Source organism: Plectropomus leopardus, chromosome 4 (assembly GCF_008729295.1).
Source record: "Plectropomus leopardus isolate mb chromosome 4, YSFRI_Pleo_2.0, whole genome shotgun sequence".
In the NCBI taxonomy this organism is placed as follows: Eukaryota; Metazoa; Chordata; class Actinopteri; order Perciformes; family Serranidae; genus Plectropomus; species Plectropomus leopardus.
In genome coordinates this window covers 26,847,733-26,868,123 of record NC_056466.1, presented here as the reverse complement: position 1 = coordinate 26,868,123, position 20,391 = coordinate 26,847,733, and the positions used below count along the sequence as shown (strand labels likewise).

At 39.8% G+C, this 20,391-nt stretch overlaps 1 protein-coding gene across 1 annotated transcript in view; it reads right to left on the bottom strand.

Moving 5' to 3' along the window:
* The window catches only part of LOC121941687 (myosin-10-like), a 61,795-nt gene extending 42,999 nt beyond the window's left edge, over positions 1–18,796 (bottom strand). The window contains exons 1-3 of the mRNA XM_042484516.1: positions 18,666–18,796; positions 15,101–15,485; positions 6,351–6,507 (exon numbers count right to left, since the gene is read on the bottom strand). Of these exons, the coding sequence (XP_042340450.1) occupies positions 6,351–6,507; positions 15,101–15,485; positions 18,666–18,796 (673 nt within the window). The remainder of the gene's footprint in view (positions 1–6,350; positions 6,508–15,100; positions 15,486–18,665) is intronic.
* Between the last annotated feature and the right edge of the window lie 1,595 nt (positions 18,797–20,391).

Genomic DNA, 20,391 nt, shown 5'->3' with positions numbered 1-20,391 from the left:
TAATACTTTCTGCATCATTAATAAACCGGTACCTGCTAGGCTTTCTCGCTCTCTATTATTGTTACTGTCTTCTACAGTCATTTGGCTGTTCTTTACTGCTAACCAGGAAAAGAAAAGTCATCAGTGTCATGCTATAGCCTTGTTGTATTTATCTTTTAATATCTAATATTTGTTTTCCCCGTAGTGTTGAAAATAGTATTGAATATTAATATTTCACAAAGTTAGGAATTTCAGTATCCTGACACTATTGCAAATCTAGCCATATGTCCAACTGTGACACAGCAGTGGTTTCAGATTTTCACAACCTGATCAGAGACCAAAAAAACAAAAAAAAAGAAAACTACAGTGCGTAATGACTATGTATGGACTACCACATATATTTGATTTTCCAACTAAAATAAAGTAGTGGGTTAAGTATCGCATGTGGCAATTATGGGATTTTCTACTAAGCACATTATGAAGCAGGAGTGTTGGCATGAAACTCAACTAAAACAAAAACAGAATAGAAATGTTAAGCACTGCAGGTTTTGAAGAACTCTGTCGTGTACTGGCACAGAAAAGCCATCAAATAACACAGAAGGGGTTTGCCATTATTTATTAGTTCAACACCTCAGAGCACTTACGACAGTGTGCCAAAGGGGCTTCAAGAGTCTATTAAAAGGGGCCTACGGTCATGTTTTCAGTGGTATTAACCAAGTCTTGTCTCTCATCTAACTTCACCTTCCAAATATAAGAAGACCATTTACTGGTGGCCTCAAAGGACTAGACTATCCCTTGACACAGAGGTATCTGTCAATAGGGTTTTAGAAGCAGCAAAGCAGTAAATCATTTCAAACCATCCATTTTAGGGCCATAATTGCAAAGGCTTATGGTGCAGGCAGCACTGTGCTGATGCTTCAGCCAGAGACTTAGAAATGGAAACAAATGCAATGGAGATCCAAAGCATTTGGTTTCCAATGTGGAGCATTTCTGAGAAGTCTAATGAAATGTGATGGGGAGCTTAACTGTGTTCAGAAACACTGTCAACAAGATTCAGATTTTTATTCAACATTTTCATGCAAACTAAAACTGGTCTAGAAAATCTGTGATTAATAACTGAATCAGGTGCAAAATAAATCAATGATGACAGGTAGTGTGACAGCCAAATACAGGCGACTGGAGAGAAGATTGAAAATAACTGAGTGTGAAAGGGAAAATAAGACACACTGAAGACTGTATATTTAATACAGACAAAGCAGAAATAAATCTACTTTGGCTCAGGATACTGTATCATGGAATACTGGTCTGATACACCATCTGCCTTCCAGTAGCTGATGTAAAGAAAATAGTCACCAGGTGACTTTTACGAGCAAGACTAAAGACTGCCAGAAATCATTTCATGCTGGGTGACAACAACAAGAAGGTATTTCTACTGTAGACCCTCATCTGAGCATTTCTGAGAAAAGTGGAATCGGCTGCTCAGACGATCACTGCAACAACAAGGAATTCCTCCACCTCAGTCACAAGCTTTATGCTCAAAGGCTGAGTTCAGTTTCCCCTAACAGCATGGCCATGCTCAGCACATCACCATCGCATCAAACTCAATGCAATACACTACTGCTAAAATGACACATTTTTATATTCGATCATGCCTCCGAAAATGTGTGCACTACCATGTTTAATCCTTTAATCCCTTGAATATGTAATTAGCACTTACAGTTACAATTTGTGAATAAATGTAAATCAGTGAAAAGTCACTTTTATGCCTCCACGTTGGTGATAGTTGCGATCGGAGGCATTATGTTTTTGGGTTGTCTGTCTTTCCGTCTGTCCTGTTCTCGTGAATATAATATCTCAAGAACGCCTTGTGGGATTTTTTTCTTTATTTTACCAATTTGGCACAAACATCCAGTTTGAGTCATGAATGAACTGACTAGAATTTGGTGGTTAGAGGTCAAGGTGACCTTGCATTTGTCTCATTCTCATGCCTTAAGGGAATTTCTTCAAATTTGGCACAATGTCCACTTGGACTCAATGATCAACTCTCGACTTTTGGTGGTCCTAGATCAAAGGTCAAGGTCACTGTGACCTTGTATCCCTCTCGTCCTTGTAAACACGTTATGTCATGAACACCTTAAGGGAATTTCTTCAATTTCTTCTTCAAGTGTTCGAGGGGACTCAAGGATGAACTGATAAATTTGGGTGATTCAAAGGTCATGGCTACCTTGCATTCATCTCGCTCTTGTGAAAGCAATATCTCAAGAACACATTAAGGGAATTTTGCCAAATTTGACACAAACATTCACTTGGAACTATTGATGAGTTGATTAGAATTTGTTGTTTAAAGGTCATGTTCACTGAGACCTTGCATCCACCTCATTAATGTGAACACAATATCTGAAGATGGGCCAGGGGTTGTTTTCTCAAATTTGGCACAAACATCCATTTGATTTTAGCGATAACTCAGAAATTCATACACTAATTACCATGTTTAATGATGACAAAAATTCACACAAATGTCACAAAATAGGACAAAAAGATAAAGTGATTACATTTTATATCCAAAGGCCAAAGGTTAACTTCACTGTGGCATCATAATGTTCTGCAGAAACACTTTTCTGGCCATTACAGGAAGCCATTTTTTCTGAGCTAAGGATGCAAATCTTGAGTGTAGTAATTCTACTATTTTAAAGTTTCCGTATGTGGCTCTTTGTGTCAGGGAGGAAAGCATTACCTTTATGCACACAAGGTCTCCAGGGAGCACAGAGAAGATATACTCACATTCAGTTTTCCTCTCTGGTAGCTAAGTCACCTGTCCTATTAGATTTAAGAGGATGCTATAAAAATGACAGCTAAAAGAACAGCAATGATAGCTGAAGTTCCAGCTGTGCTTGTACTATTTAGGATACAACTGTGAGCTTCACTGGGATCTATTACAAAGAAAACAGGACTGCTCCTTCCACAACAACATCTGTTCCAGTTTTTTTTTTTTTTTTTAACGGGAAAAGGAGCCATCTTTGAGAGAAAAAGAACAATAGCTTTAGTGATTGTAAATGTGTCCCTCACCCACAACTCCTTGCGGCAACATTTTGAAATGCGGTGGATCCCTTTTTAAAAAAAAAAAAGATTAGCAAAAATCTCCTGTGAGCTTAATGTGCTCTGGTGTGCCCAGGAGGAGGTTTGAGGTTGAAAGAACCTGGCGTCAAGCCTTGGTTCAAAAGGCCATCGAAGCCATGGCTGTTGGCTGTACACCTCATTGGTGCCAGGTGGGCCAGCGTTTACAGAGAGTGTACAGCGGGCCATCAAAAACATTCCTGAAGTCATTTTATCACACATTCCCGACAGTATACATTACACCGTGCACTTCAACTTCATGGAAAATGCTTTGCATTCTTCAAACAATTCATTTAATCTTTTGTCAGTATCAGTAATGCTGCCGACATGTGAGATGAGGCCTACTTTATTCACTGTTGATAAAATGGACCTCTAAAACAGAAATCTAAGAGCTGTGCTTTGGGGAAAAACCTCACTGAGCTTAGATGGATCTAGCTGGACTTGACCGCACGTCATGATTAGACACTAGGGAGAGAGTCAAGAAGGGGGGTTCTTACACCATTTCCACTAAAACAAGGACCCCCTGTTTTAAAACCCCACCTAGGGACACTTTCAGTGCTGTTGATGCATGTCCGCTCTTGGAAACCCTCACAGCTGCTGACATGACCAGTCCTTCAACAAATGTTTTCTTTAAAGCAAACACCAGCATTTCCTTACAACACATTTCCAGATATGATAAATTTAGCTTCTTGTACGTCAGTGAGTTCACCTCGGCCATGCAGCTAGGGCAGTTATGTAAAGTATCTGGACCGCTAATCAATGACAGATGTGCAGTAAGTTCTAGAGGTCTGCTTACACACCCCGTCTTTGTTAGGTAACACCTCATTTAACCTCCCATCCGAGAAGTGACTGGCTTCACAGCAATGCTGAGGTAATTAACAGATCCCTGTGAGGTTTAGACACCCTGCAGCCATGAATATGATTCTTCAATCTGTTCGAAGGTCATAAATTAGAGGCAACAAATTATTTGTCTCACTTGTTCTTTCTTGTTCAGATGGCAAATGACACTGCGAGCTCTAAACATGACGTGTGAAAGGTTGCATATTAATCACCGAAATTTAATAAAACACAGGAAATAACAGGGACTGGGCTGGGCAATATGCTGACCTTTAATGTGGAAAGATACGTGTCAAATATTTTACCAGAGGATGGTTTTTCGAAATGAATAGCTGCAGTCCACTCAAAAAGATCACAATATGTACTCTCAGGAAATAATACAACACCTTTATGAAGGCAGCACACAGTGGTGGAAAACATAGGCTTTCCCTACACGCTTAATGTAATTGAGCTCGATTACACTGTTCCTGAACCCATTTCAGGCAGACTGTAATTTCTGCTTTGTACAGAAAAAAAAGCCTATGTTATGATGTTAGTTTAAAATATGTAAAAACAAAATTTAAACAAGGAAATATCTCTTCTCATTTCAGAAACAGAATTGTTTCTTTTGTCTGTACTTGTTTCTAACCACAATACTTCATTTTATTTTATAAGGTGCTGTTTTTGTGAAAAAAAATCATACTTTTTATTGTTAGTATTAATAGATGTATGAATTAAAATAACACAAAATATAAAGATTAAAATTTGACATAAAACAGAGATAAATTAAAATCGCAATTTCTGAGAGCCTGGAAACAGTGAATGTTTTGACACAAATTATGCAAATGTTAATGTATTTTATCATATTTGTCAGTTTTCTGGTCATCAACTGATCTGTGAACTATTAACTGATTTTCCAGAAAATATGTCATTACAGCTTTATACAATTACATGATAGACAACCTGATAGACAATTTCCTCATTTTAACAAATGTGATGATATCTGCCTCAGTGTCTGGTTTTCTTTTCTTTACTGGCCTCTTGGAGAAAAGAGAAAAAGCCCACCAGTGCTAATCTATACAGCTGGATATTTTATTAACCAGGTTGCTGAAATGCTCAGGGCCACAGCTGAACAGCAGCTGGCCTCCACTAATCTCCAACCTACAAACCTCCTTTTGAACCACAACGCTGTTATTTCTGATTCGACCACGACTGAAAATGGGTTGAAGCAGCAGTGCATTCAAAACTACAAATCAGGCTTGTGTACTCTGAGTTATACAGTAAATACATGCAGCATTTTGAAAAGCTTGAGGTCACTGCAAAAGAAACAAGAAAATGCACCAATGTGCTCAGCTCATTACTAATGAACAGGTCTTTCGGCCCTGCCCCCATGCGTATATGTCCATCCATGTAGAAACTCAGTGTGTAGAGAATAAAGGGTGTGAAGAAAAGAGCAGGAGGTGACAACAACAAACTGGCTGCACACTAAATGACGAGAGTTCAACTGCTACAGCCGAGCTACTGCTAAAACTAGGTTCCTGTGCTTGTGCATCAGCTGATCATATCATTCAACCGACATCATAATAAGCATCTTTAGACTAAAGCTTAGAAAGTGCAGCTACAAGAAAACTGTCTAGAAAAAGAAAACTGTCTAAAATCTGAACATTTGTGGTAAAAAGGGGGGCAGTAAATATAATGCCACTGTCACTTATGACAGAAGTTTTTTCTTTATAAGGGTGAAGCTATCGTCAATCTACTTGTTGACACCACCGAAACTTCCTTCTGTGTACCAACATGAGGAAAGCAAGGCCTAAAAGGACTGACGGGACTGTCCAGTTTGTCACCACCCCCACTGGTCGGTCCTCGCAATCACACAAAGGACCTATTGTCGAACACAATGGGGTCACCCTCTCTGTTCTCGCTGGTCTGATCCCAGTCAGTCACTGCTTGTAGAGCCTGGAAGCTCGCCAACTACCAGGCAAGGATCTTTGAAGACATCATTCTGAGTGGACTGCCTTCACTTCCAAGACTTTATGTTCTTAAATGAATTTAAATCAAAGAAACATGACAACTGGGGCAGACTGGATGCTGCAGATGACAGCAGTATTGTGCACCTCAACTGTTACTTTTACTCCAAAAGCTGCAAACTAATTTAGGAGCTGGGAAAATTACAAAAATGTTGAAATTCAGAGCGAAGATACCAGTCATATTTGCTTCATCATGAATGCTTACACTGCATGAAGGCATGAATTAAATAAAAATTCAGAACATTGTGGCTATGTTTTCATGCTGATCTTTTCTCTACATATTTTGGACCCCTGATCTGTGCATTCTCAAATTACCAGCAAAATTACATCTTGACGTGGAAAAAAATATGTGCCACCCAATCTGAGGCAGGAAGATGAGAGGCAAACATATACAGCAGTAACAGTCAGACCTACCTTGTAGCATGCATCTGTACGCAGACTCTGAGATGGCGTAGATGTGAGGGGGCATTTCGTGCCTCTTTTTGCCCCTGTACATCTCAATGATGTTCTCTGAGTAGATGGGCAGGTTTTTGTAGGGATTTATGACGACGCAGAAGAGACCAGAGTATGTCTAAGAAAAGAAAAGAGAGGTAAAGAAAGAAAACATGTTTTACTATTAATGCATCAGAGCAGCACAAATTTCACCATTATCACACCTAATATTTCACAATGTTTTAGTATTTGTATACATTTATTATACTGAGCTCAAGTGTGCTGTCATAGGAACAAAAGCAACTTTAGAGGAAACAGATCTGAGGGTGGATTTTATGGAGTCACCTGCTACCTGAAGAGATTACAATACACTTTTAAAATGTGTATTAATTATTATTTTTACACAGCACAACACAGTGTTCCTGTATTCATGTTTTGTCTTCCTGTACACACACGACAAAAAAAAAAAATTTTTGTACTTTAACTCACTCTGTGTTCCAACGCAGGTTCATCGAACTCACTGAATTATGAATCACTTGTTTCAGCTTGGTCGATGCCACCGTTTCACAAGGAGGCGTGTGTTCCTGATTTTTGATCATCGGCATTGTCAGTATTCATAAACTTGCCATAACAAACATATTATTCTGCTCCATATGTAGGAAAGTTTTTCACCTAAATGTTACTAGACTTAGGGCTAGGAAATATATCAATATTATCTTAACATTGTGATGAGACCAGACGTCCCCTTAGAGTTTGAAAATTTTAGTATCGTAAGTGTTGTTTTTAATAGCTGCATTACAGTAAGGTGCTGCAATTTTCTGAACTTAGGGACTGTTTCAGCAGTTCTTCTATTTGCCTTTAACCACTTAGTTAGGATATCAACATTACTGATGATTACTTATCACAAATCTCATTGTGTAAACATTTAGTAAAAGTAACAATAGCCATCCTTACAATATTGATATTGAGGTATTTGGTCAAAAATGTTGTGATATTTGAGTTTCTTCATATCGCTCAGCCTCACAAAGAGTTAACAATGCAGAGTTTCAAATCCAGCTTTCTGAAATCATTGGACAAAAGCATAAACAATTTAGCACAGTATAAAGTGGTTTTAGAGGCTCTAAAACTATTAGAAAATAGAATATGCTCAACAAAACAGTTCACGACTGCATGAGAGGCAGTCAGGGGGACATCAAAGTCACAAACATTACTCAGTAGAATATTATAGCCTAAAGTAGGTGAAGTTAATGGACAGTGACCTGGCTAAAAAAGGCTGAGGCAGCTGTTGGTGTGAGCAAATGTGACAACAAAACTGGTGGATGCCACAAATTCTCGTACATCATTCTTACACTACATGCCAGTTATGAACAAAACTGTTTGTGTGAGTAGTTCCATCACATGGCCCGTTTTGTTGTGCAGATTATGAATTTGCGGATCATGCCAGAGAACAGTGCGCAACGGCAGCTTGGTGGCCAATTGCCAAGTATCCTACAGTATTAAAGATTCGTGCTCCACTTGCTTATTATCCTTCTCATATGTGGCAAATCCCCATCAACTTCTTCTCCACATTGAAGGGGTTGCAATTTTACCCCACCATATTTTGACTCAGAAATCGGATGCAAGGGGTGGTGATTTTAATCCACGACAGTAAACCGGTCCCTCTGTTGAATGATGCAGACAGACATGCAGTCAGACAGGAAAGGATAGGGTTAATCCCTTACATTGCTGCTGCTGCTGCTGCTGCTGCTGCTGGGGCACTCCATTAACTCAGGAGCTCTCAGGATACAGAGTATACAGACTGTATCGGATTAGGGCTTTTTAAGTCATATATCATTCACCGGGATCAAACATCTTGATGCATCATGCCAATAAAAACTCTTTGGGTGACTAAAATGCAGCCATCTGCGTCCCTCTGCTGACCAGCCCTGTCCGACAGTTTACTTGTCTTTACTCTCTTCACTTATCCTTATCTTTCTCAATTAACTGTTTGTGTGCGTTTAACTCCTTACCTAATCCCTTCCTCTTTTTTCACCTTTCTGATCTCTGTGCTTAGCTGGGCCGCGCAGCCACATTCTCTAAATTATGCTGTCTGTGATGGGCAGTAAGCTGCAGGGGGGCCCCGGGCCTGCTAACCCAGTTGTTGAGCTGGAACAATGGTGACATGACTAAAGCATGCTGTGGGAGCAGAGGGAATTTTTTTGTGTGTGTATGTGTGACTGAATTAGAGAAAGACCTCTGACAAACACATCACAACTGTCAACCGACTGGAGGTTCACATATTCACACATACACAACACATACCTGTAGTCTGATATTTTGGAGCCTAAGATTGCATCGAGATGTTACTGCAAAACTCAGCCTGGGCGGTGAAATAATTCAATATTATCACCAAATACATTAATTACTTAACATGACAGAAATTATTTTTAGTTAGATGTATTTTAAATAGTAGGGTTTTGCTTAAATAAAACACACAAAAATGTTCTGGTAAAACAAAACCAACAACAAAAAGATCTTTTTAAAAACTGTAGTGCCAGGGATTCCCAAACATCATTTATTTTCATTTACATTCATTTATTTGTGGCGGTCCGCCATGATCAAAACATCTGCCACCACGAAAGATTTTTAACATTTATAGATGGACCATTCGTTAGGATCACTGTTGAAATATATATAACATTTGTTAATTTATTGCACCACACTCTTGGAGCAAATAGCGCACTCTGGGCACAGATGGAGCAGCACAATGGCAGGCGCATTTTAAGGGAAACCTAACTGTTCATTCTGCTGAATGTCAAAGTTTGCATTTACTCGCAACAGCTGCTCCTATCATACATCAACCTGATCTGATCAGCTGTGAACGGGTCAACAGGTTAATCATCACAACCGTGACACTGCTGAGTAAAAAAAGGTGGAGAGCTCTACCTGTGCTGCATTCATGACCCTGCAAAAATCTCCAAATTTACAGAGGGGACACATAACACAAAAGGTAACACACATTTATAAAAGAAAAAAAAGGAGAGATACCACCACTCACAAACTCTAATTCTGTGTTAAACACTAGTCTTATGGAGCTAAACATTAACATAATGACTGTGATTGTATTAAATTACTCCATATTACCCTTTTTTAATAAAAAAAAAAAGATTTAAATTAAATTCATACGCACACAGAAGCTTAAATGGGGCTAAAATTGAAACCCTCTCAATAATGCATATATTAGGGTAACAAACGGCTTCCTGGTGGTGGTCCTGCTGTGTTGTAGCCCACGTGTGTGGAGTGTTGGGGGGTGAGTGGGTAATGTCACCAGATGGTCATTGAAATCCCTCTCCTTACCTCTTCCATGTGCACAGATGCTTCAGACACAGATCTGTACCGCAACCTGGCACATAGAAACGTGTTCCTCAGGAATCACCAACAGCAGCACCGTTCTACATCACTGATTACTGAGGCCAACACTCACACCTTGATAACTGGAACTGTCTGTAAAAATAAACTCCACACAGCTACGGATGTACTATAGGGCCCTCAAAATAATAACCCCTTCCCAACCCCCTACAGTGGGCCCAGTGCCAGGCAGACAGATCACCGCTCCTGACCCAGCGTGGGCCACAGGCAGCGGGAAGAGGGATGACTCAGCTGGCTGTCCTTGACGGTGAACCCCAGGGGGTATATGAGGGATTAGTGGAGCTCTGAGGGCAAGGGGCTGGACACCTACACAACCAGGCATAACAAGTAACCAGCCAGCTAGCATGTTGCGGTTTATTCCTTTCTCAAAGTGCAGAGTTTGCACAAGGGAATGTCTACTCACTGGAAACTTACTACTACGATCAACAATATGTGCAGACAGCTAAATTACACATGAATCGTTGAGTACATAGCGCAGGTTATTTTGAGCTGATAAATAGGTTTGAGCTGGTGAACCCGAAGAAACTATGTTGAACAGAGAACTCTGACACAGTTGAAAGGGTTCCCAGACCTCCGGAAATGTCCAAATAAATGTCTGTAACCAAGCAGTGCTTAGCAACAGTGCCTCAGTCTTTGCCAATGGGAAACATTTTCTGGGGTCTCTTCCATTGCATGAATCAGTTCCTCCCATTCTGACATAACTGGGCTACCTGGGCTTCACCATGTTTGTAAAAACCCTAGAAATCATGAAAGTGTCATGCAGACTTTCCAGGGAAATTAGGAAAAGCATTTGGCTCACACAACATATTCTAATTATTTCAAATAAAGCTCAGTCAGACCATGAATGTTCTCGGAGCTCCCCATTTGCTCTAAATCTTTAGGTGCTCCTAATCTCACGCAGCAGCACTTGATTAAAATGACGAACCTGTCATCACTGGCTGCTTACGAGAGGGGACTAACCCAAATTCAAACAGCTTTGACAGCAGAGAGGAGCGAATGCTACCAGGCAAAGTCAATGAAGGAAGAGGACAGCGTAAAAAAAAAAAAAAAATCAAACATTTGAAAGGCAGAATGCAAATAATCTGTGAGGAATTACAGCTGGAGATAACTTTTGGCGCTTCTATCAATCAGCATAACTCCACTATTGTGTAAAAAGGGGAGTGTGATGGCATTGCGTTCCACTGAGTTGAGGTTTAACCAAAGTCTCCACCTCTGCAAAGGATAACGAAAACCCAGCCAACTGTCAAATGAGTCCCAATGAAGGCCAGTACAGGATAAAATTGAGATGTAATTACCATTACAGGTGATTTCTAATTCTGAGGCTGTGCGGCATCATTGTCTAGACGTGAATGAAGACGAGCGTAGCAACCAACCCAGTCAGAGGCCTGACATTTTTCTTTTAAAGGAGCTCTTCTAAGAGGCAGGCTTAATAAACACAAGGACAGCCTGCTGATAAAGGCGTGCACAGTATCCACATAAAGCTCTCAGCCTGGAGCTGCAAACCATCCTCTTCAGGATGTACACTCTGCACCACCAATGCAACAAAGGAAGAGCATATAGTGGCATTCAATAATACATCACAGTGACTTCATTACTGTATCTAGACCTACTTTCTCCTGAGCATTTTGTCAAACCACACTTGTTCAACCATGCAAATCAACAGAGCCGGGCATCAAAGGGTATATCCATCTAGGACTGGCCCATAAAATGATAATAATCTACAATATAGAAATGTAAGAAATATTGGGGGAAATTTTTTTTTTTTGTGTGTGTGTCCCTTTTTATCATTCTGTGTCCCCTCTCTCATTGAGACAATTTTGCAGGTCCATGAATGTAGCGCAGGAGGGATCTTTGTGAGCTCTTTTTTTTCTCTCAGTAGCAGTTTGTGGAGTTTGACTTGTGGGTCGGATAATTATTGTGTCAGTCCGATCGGAGCTGATCTGATCAGATCAGATCGATGGATGAGAGGAGCAACTGTTGCGAGTGAATGCTAACTTTTAGACCCAGCGCTATCAACAGTTAAGTTTCACAAAGAAATATAAAATCAGTACATGGTAGCAGATGTTTTGATTGTGGCAGGCTGCCACAAATGAATGAATATGTGGGAAACCCTGTGTCTGGTTTCTTCAAATTTAGCTTAGGAACAAATATCCACTTGTAAACTTAAAAGAATAATGATTTTATATTTATTATGATAATTTTCAATATCAACTGATGTAAACATTTTATCCTGATTACAGTTTTGGCCAAATTGCCCAGCCCTATGGCTATGATAATATCAACAATTGAAAGATGTTTTGAGTGTAGATAGTAGCCCATTTCCTAAGTCCATAAAGTCCTTCATTCTTTCATCTTAAATTTTCCAATATCAATAAGTTTGAAGCACGATTATCACCTTTTCATCCACCGCCTGCTATGTGGATGGAAGTAATCAAAAAGGTTACGTCAGTGCTGTGCTATGCTGGTCTGACTTAAAAGGTCACACAACCCTCAAAAGCAGGAGAGGAAAACATGCAGAGTCAGGAACGCTACAGCAAATGACCGACAGAGTTCTGCATGCATGCAACTCAAATCTCCCAAAACACCTCATTCATTAACTTCACACTTAGGGACTTGGCTTTGAACCGAAATCAAAAAGATGATAATTTAGCAGCACAAAAAAAGACTGCAGACTGGATCAGAGGAAGGACATGTCTGTTACCCTGCAGAAAAACAAAGAAATATTCAAAAGCTGACCTGAACTGTCTGTAAATTAAGCATTGGTTTTCTGACAGAAAAACTGAAAAAAATCAGTTATATGAGCAGACAGCTGCTGCTTATCAGTGAGCACAAAGAACTCTGTTAAGGCGGTTTGGTTACAGTGTGACTCAGCACAGGCCTCTCCAAGCTATGAGATGGGGCTGGGGTCACTTTTTCTACCATGGAAGCCCTCTGAAAATACTGAAAAATACAAAGATGGTCTTCATACTGGATTTTCAACAGAATAAAAAAATATGTACTTGGTGACTCCACTGCTGCAGTTTGTGTGGGTAGAAGGAGGCGTTCTGTTACAGCACATGAAGAATCTGGAAGCAATTACTAACTTTTGTCAACAGGTCTACAAAGAGATTACCTGTGATTTATGGTATTAAATATCCCTTGAAAACTCTTGTAAGGTCCTGGTCATAGTAAGGTCAGCATTCTTCTAATATGGTGATAAACAACTTCTGCTCTTGGGAGATAGAAACCGACCGAGCAGTTTCCTGGCAAGGAGCCATAAGTAGACAGTGACCACATAGCAGAGCCCATACAACTTCACCTTTCCTGGTCATAACATTCACCCCTCCACTACATTAATTATTCAGTGCTTAAATGGTATATTTAGCTATAATGCAGCAGAACACCAGAAATAAATACTAGGAGTGATCAAGTCTCTCTGGGGTCAAACTGATCATGCAGATTACCATCTAATTTACATTTGCATATTTATTACATTGAGACCATCAAGTTTGCATTTTTGACTTAACTTCCAGTCATGTTTCTAATTGTATTTCAGTGGAATGAGGACACCAGTATATGGTCTGGCACACAGTATAGCGTACTGGAGCAAAAGAATGACAACGATCCCCAATTAATTTTTTTTTCATTCAATTGAGAATCGATTTTGAATCAAATTGGACACCAAAGGACTGTAATCATAATCGCAGTAGGCTGTAGAAGACTCAATATATTATGTAACGGATCTAGGACTATAATGCTTAGTCATCAAATCTGCAACAATGTTGATAATCAATTAATAGTTTAGTCATTTCTTAAGTAAACATGACACATTCTAATACTCTCTCAGCCAAGTGGAAATCTCCGAGGCTGAAAAAAGTAGCCAATGCAGAAGTGCCAAAAACTGCAGTTCATCGATGGCCACTTCAGTCTCCAAGAGGGAATCAATCACCACAGACTCCCATGTTAAAATGCCCAACTCTACAGCAGAAATGAACATGTTTTCAGCCTGGTACAAAAAACAGTTTTGGAGTCTATGGCCCATTTAAACATTCATGGCAACTGTACAGGAGTGAATTTTTATATAAATCCCCTATTTACATTTTTATTACGGTCCACAGTTACACAAATTTAAGGCCAGGGCCGCTTGAGTGACAGGCTGTCTGGAGGCGTTGCTACAGTTAGTGAGCCAGACCCGCCCCTCCCTCCTCCACAGCTACACCCTCTACACCAAATATGGTTATTTCAGGCTACAAAGAAACCAAGATGGCAATGGCCATAGTGTATATATGACAGCTCTTAAATTAGACTGAATATCATGGACAGTTTGAATCCTAGCAGAGTAAGCATACCTACGAATGGATGCTCTCCTGTAATTATTCCACTGAGGGACATAAAGCCATAAAATGCTGGTGGTTTGGCAGGCAATCTACTGGATGATGACAGTGATGTAATCATGCCTCATCAACACAAAGGATACATACTGTCTCCATTAACATTTTAAATGTCATGACTTCATCCGTAAAGCTTCCAAAGCTCTGTCTTAATGGCCAAGATGGAAAAACCACCACTACTTTCAACGACAGCTCATTTCCCTTAAAACCAACTGCAACAACTGACGAATAATCCCCTCTCCTCAAAGGTACTGTTATTTTAAATGATGTGCATGTAACATGTAAATGACTTCAGACAATCCCAGCTGTAGCCATACATATTTTTCCTGATACTACTTTATGTAAATCTCTCACTGAGCGCAGAAACGTTCCACCGTCTACATCCTAATCATCTACCGAGTAATAGAGCAATATGACTGGGTAAGGAAATAAACCATCCTTTTTACAATCTGCCCTGAGTAAATCTAGTGTAGCAAAGCTCATTTCTGTTTTTGTGACCGGGCCTCCAAGTGTGAACCCCTCGGCCCCTGCCTCCTCCCTGGGTCTCAGGTGGCCCACAAGCTCTGAGTCTGGGCTATTCCAGGAATGCATGTCACTAAGTGGGTCATAATCTCAGGGGAAATTGGTAGCTTATGTAGGACATGATGGCTTGTTCATTGAATGAAATGTATTTCACAGTCTCTTGAATTTAGACACTCAAGAATGAAATGTTCTGGATAAGAGATAGATGTTCATTTTAAAACATTTGCTCCTGATTTTAGACTATATGAATCAAGGAATACTGGTGGGAATTCACTACTGTAGTAAAATGACCACATTACAACACACTGTCCACTGACTTGGCATCCCAAGGCTCTTATAGTGGTGATTAATCACTACAAATAAATGATCAACTTCATTATTTGCTTAAAAGTTGTTACAGGTAATTGTTTCGAGTGAATGACAAATACTTACATAGATGAGGCCAGAGTAGTAGCGATCTTTGAGGTTGTGAAGCACGGAGGCTTCGTTCAGGCAGGTGAGTTCGGCCATGTCCTCTACTTTGCTGAACTTTGGCGGGTTCATCTTCTGGATGTCATCTTTGTTAACCACCGCCTTCTTCCCATTCTCTGCCAGCTCCACCACCACCTCATCTCCACGCTCCTCACGAACACTGGCGGCCTCGAAGCCATTGCGTTCCGATGGGATCCATACTAGCCTCTTGGCAGTCCAGTCGGCCTGTGCGGCCGGGTTGTAGACCACGGCACGGTCCACAAAGAGGTACCGCTCCGGGTCCTCCTGCCCGCTCCTCTGTGACATTTCTGCTGGAAGCCAGAGGCAGAAGACACTATGCCACCTGTAGGAAGCAGAGACAGTATAATGTTTATCTGACCAACAGAAAATAAAAATCTAAATTAAGATCCATGCAGCTCCGTCACACAGCTCACTTCACAGAGCGCAGATGAGATCACTATGACTCAAAACTGTATTGTAAAAGATCCTTTTGATAGGTGTTCTTTCACTGCAGACATTTAAACTTCGTCATAGTGGGAAAAGCACAGGTGTTACCAATAACATAAAAAATGATTCAGCATTACTTAGTAAATAACAATCCAGCCCACGAATTTTACTCCTGGGCTTCAAGACTCTTGGTTTGAATCATTAACATTTAGGAGTCAGCCCTGTTTGGGTGGCAAACTCATTTATCTCAATATACGTAATTTGGTATGACACTCTTATCACAATATGAAAAATTTTCTGGGAAAGCCACTGAAAAATTGTTAATGGGTAACCAAAACATAAAGGAATGTCTTACGCTTGACACAAAATTTGTATAAAAAGTGATATTTTCAATGGCAGTCAGCTCAATGAATTGCAAAATTGATCACAATAGCCAAACAAAAACACAGATGTTCAAGGGAGATATACTATAGTACATCAAAATCTCTGATTGTTGATATTATATCATAGTGATATTACCGGTTTCACAACGACTTTTGACTATTTCGGTGACGACATTGACTCCACTAATCTACAGTCAATACAGCTGAATGTTGAAGCTGATGGTTAAGTGCTTTAAGGATGATGCAGCTTTTCTGATGGCTGCTAAATGCTGGCTCCAAGAAAACTCAGACTGTATCCTCAAATGAATAGATTCTTTCAAATGACAAAAAATCAACAGCTAACAGCAACAGCTAGCTAGGTTTTCTTGGCCGTAGTGAGAGTTTTGAACACCAAGCGTTATTTGAGGAGTAGCCTGGCATGTCTGATTAATTGTCAAGTGTTACATCTTATCACAGTCACCCATGGTGGCTTCTGCTTGCCTGTCACAGCTCAGCATGAGGTTGACTAACCTCATATATATTATTATACAGCACTACTAAGAGAAAAATGTGAATCTTCTGAACACATTAGATCTCTGTACCTGTGTGTACATGCAGTAAGTGTGAAGAAAAAAAAGCGTGAGTGAGGACAAAATACTCTAAAACATAAGTCTCAATCAGCATTTACAGTCTGAATCTTCGTATCTTAAAAACAGTGACAGAATGAGCACAGGAGGGAGCACCTGTTTTGTTACTCTTGAAAGAAAAGCAAGATCTTTTGTTGGGCATTTCAACCACATAAAAAATGTAATGTGCATTTTTTGTATTCTGTCTCATAGTTTGATTTATTTGCTGTATTTCCTTTGCTTAAGAGCTTTGTGATTTTTCCAGAAGGAGTTATTTGGCCCACACAGACTTGTGTGCTCAAGCCTTTACACCTCCATCCCTGTACGTAACCAACCCACATGTACACCAACCACACCATTTGAGCCTGTGCTTAAGCCAAGGGAAGCCCTGACTGTGTTGTTATGCAATGAAAATAAGGAATAAATGTAATTTCCTCATGTTTTGTTTTTTGATTTTCAAACATTTTACAGGGCGGATGATTATTGCTAATTGCAATTCTAATTTATAGATATTTCCTTTGGCTCTATGAAACAATAAGGGGCATTTTCTTCCCAATATCTGACAAAAGCAGAAGGAGCCAGGGATTGTTTGTTATTTATGAGGGTTTTTTGGTTTTTGCTTTGGCTTCAAGGAGGGACATTCAATGTAAATGGTTGTATTTTAAATACCCTCAAAATCCTCAAACCTGCAAGTGGGTTTAAAAAGCATGCATTCTTTAATATCTCCAAAATTACACCATTCATTATGATTTTTTATATTTTATATAGTTATAGATCTCTATCTATCTATCTATCTATCTGTCTGTCTGTCAACATATATGTAGGTATGTGTTTGTATAAAAACCCAAGCCACCGTACTCTGAAAAATAAGGTACAGTCCCTAAAGTGATTGTGATTGTAATAATAATAATGACTATGATTAATGATTATGTAATTAGGTATTTTAATAACCATATTTTAAACACATATTTTTAAATTGATACCTGAGAATATTAATAATCATTAGTTGCAGTCCTTCATATAAAAAAGAGCTTTGTGAGTGGTTTTATGCTTATTATATCAACCAATAAAACATATGATTGCAATCATACTAAAAACCATAGACCTTCACATGAATAAAGACAGAAGAGAGGTTAAACCTGGCACTTGATGCCCTCAACAGCTGATACAGCGACAAGCCGTGACTGAAAGCACCACTCCAGCTTTCTCCTTATTAATCTGAGACAACATCAGCTGATAAATGCTCGGAGATAGTTTAACCTACAATCAAGTCCCATGCTTAAATCAGGCGCTGATTAGACACGAATCTGGGTCAGGTCAGAGGGACGGGGGATCAGTGCGGTGCTGGCTGCCGTGTCACTGCATCCCCTCACTCCCGAGTTGGAAAACACTTTCATCCCTCATTCCGCTTTACACCCACTGTGAAATATAGCACACCACACTCCGGGGAGGATGTTTCGACAGAGGATGGGAACGAATTTGCAATTAGCGGTGAAAATAGCTCGTTAGAGACTGGCATGCCCCGGCCGGGCCAAACCGCTGCATCGGCTAGGTTAGCCTGCTAACGCTAGCTCAAAGTTGGCGTGCTCTGCTTCATATCCCACCCGCTCGAAATGATGCCTGCAAGGTCTACACAGTTTCATCCACCGACGAAACAAACTTAGGGGGTCTGTACTGTCGCTTTAATGACTTGAAGCAATTATAAGGTGGACCCAAATCAAAAATAGCCTAATATCTATGCAAACGAGAGTTTTAGGGATGAGGCAAAATCCCATCATGGGTGTGGGTGTCTCAAAGACGTCTGGGTGGGGATAAAAGCAAGCGGACAATGACCACACGGTTTCACGGTAGCTCCTGACGAGTACACTCTTAAAACTGATCCCTGCACCACAAATGTTTATTTAAGACCGCATGAGACTGATAACGACAGCAGGCTGGCTCTGCGGCGCCGGCTAACATTAGCAAAGCTGATGGTCCTCCATCATTGAAAAGTCATGGCACAATAATCCGCTAGCTAACGTTAACGGTGACTGTTGCTAACCACCTCACTACATCCTCACAATGACCGGCCCAGGCTTCTCCGCTGAACTCACCGCACACGGTAGATGAAGAAACCCTGCCCAGGTGTTCAGCAGTATCCGGTAGATGAATGTAATCGTCCTCCAATGCGTGCTAAAATAGTCCCTTGTTTCGCCCGCTCTCTCATCAGTGGTACCAACCATTCAGCAACCTCTCAACCGAACTCGAGCCGGCCAGGGAGGCTGCACAGCACAGCACCGCCACACTCTTTTTGGGACACACCCACGATACAAATCTGGAATGTGATTGGCTGTCTGAGTCGGACGCCCAATCGTGATTGGTCCAAGTTAATTTCCATCCCAAAACTTTGATAGTTGACGACTGCCGCCCAAGATATCATCACCTGCAGACCGGTGGATGCTGCTGTGGCTTTATATGGATGCAAGCCATTCAAATTGTTACTGACTGTAAATTTTAATTTTTTTGGACCATATTTGTATTTGTGAATTTCAAATAAACACTAGTCATTGAATGCATTACTAAATCATACAACTATTGACAATACACACCTTATCGTAGCTACTATTTTTAGATTTCTTGCAGTGTTTTGTACTTACTGTTCACTCACCTCCTCTAATATAATAATTCATACCGGTATAGCTATCTTTATTTTATTTTTTCCAGTTTATTGGCAGTTACACTTTTTTTTGTAATTTTGTATCCTTTTTGTATTTTTATTTTGCTGCAACATCAAAGCGGAATCAGTTACATATAATTTTAGTATATCTAATCGATTTTGCATGTTTTTTCTTCAAATTGTAGATTGTACTTTTTTTTCTTTTTTTGATAATAATATATATCATATTATACTATATTTTTAATTATTTTTATTTTGGCACTCACCCTAACAAAATTGCAAAGTTTGCACAGGTAAAAGAAATAAAAGCCAAAACAAACAAACAAAAAAGACAGGCAAATAATATTCAACAGGAAAATCACAACAATAAAGCACAGGACTATCATACAAATGAGAATAACACTGAAATTAAAAGAAGAGAAGACTGCTAAGTACTGAAAGGTAAATTACCACAACCTTATTGGGCATTTTGCTTTGTTATTAACAAAATGTTGAAGAAGGGCATTAAAATAAAGAAATGGCAAGAGTTTTGAGTCTGGGAGCTTTAACCAGAAAAGCTCAGTCAACCTTTGTCACCAGCCATGACCCAGGAATCTTTGTAAGCGTATATCATGCAAACAGTTTCATTACTTGAATCTTTTTCATTTGATTATGCTTTCAAACCGCACACATTTTAGTGTGTTGAAATAGTGCCCTCTGTTGCATAAAGGCAGACATTACTAATGGTGATTATGTGCCTCCACGTACAATGAAGAACTGCAAAAGAGCAATACGTTTTTTAGTAAGCAGATGTTCAAACAAACAAAACAAAACATGAGTTGAGAGGAAGGACTCCCAGAGAACCTGAATGTGAAATAATATCTGTTTGTCATTGTTATGGATTCATCTCTGTGCTTTCTCTGCTTGCTATCAAATAAAACTTAATCAATCTTCATTGCATTGGAAACATATCTATGCTTATTAAATCTGAGTCACTGGATTTCTGTTCAGCTCAACTACCTTATTTTGCTACAAAAAACATCCATCAGTTTTAACAAGTCATTCTGTCTCAGATTCAGCCTTCAGTACAACCAAGGAAAAAAAAATCAATCAACTGTTTCCAGTTTACTTCCCATTGTTTCTAGATTTTCCAAGAATTGAACATCTCTGTCTTGATCTATG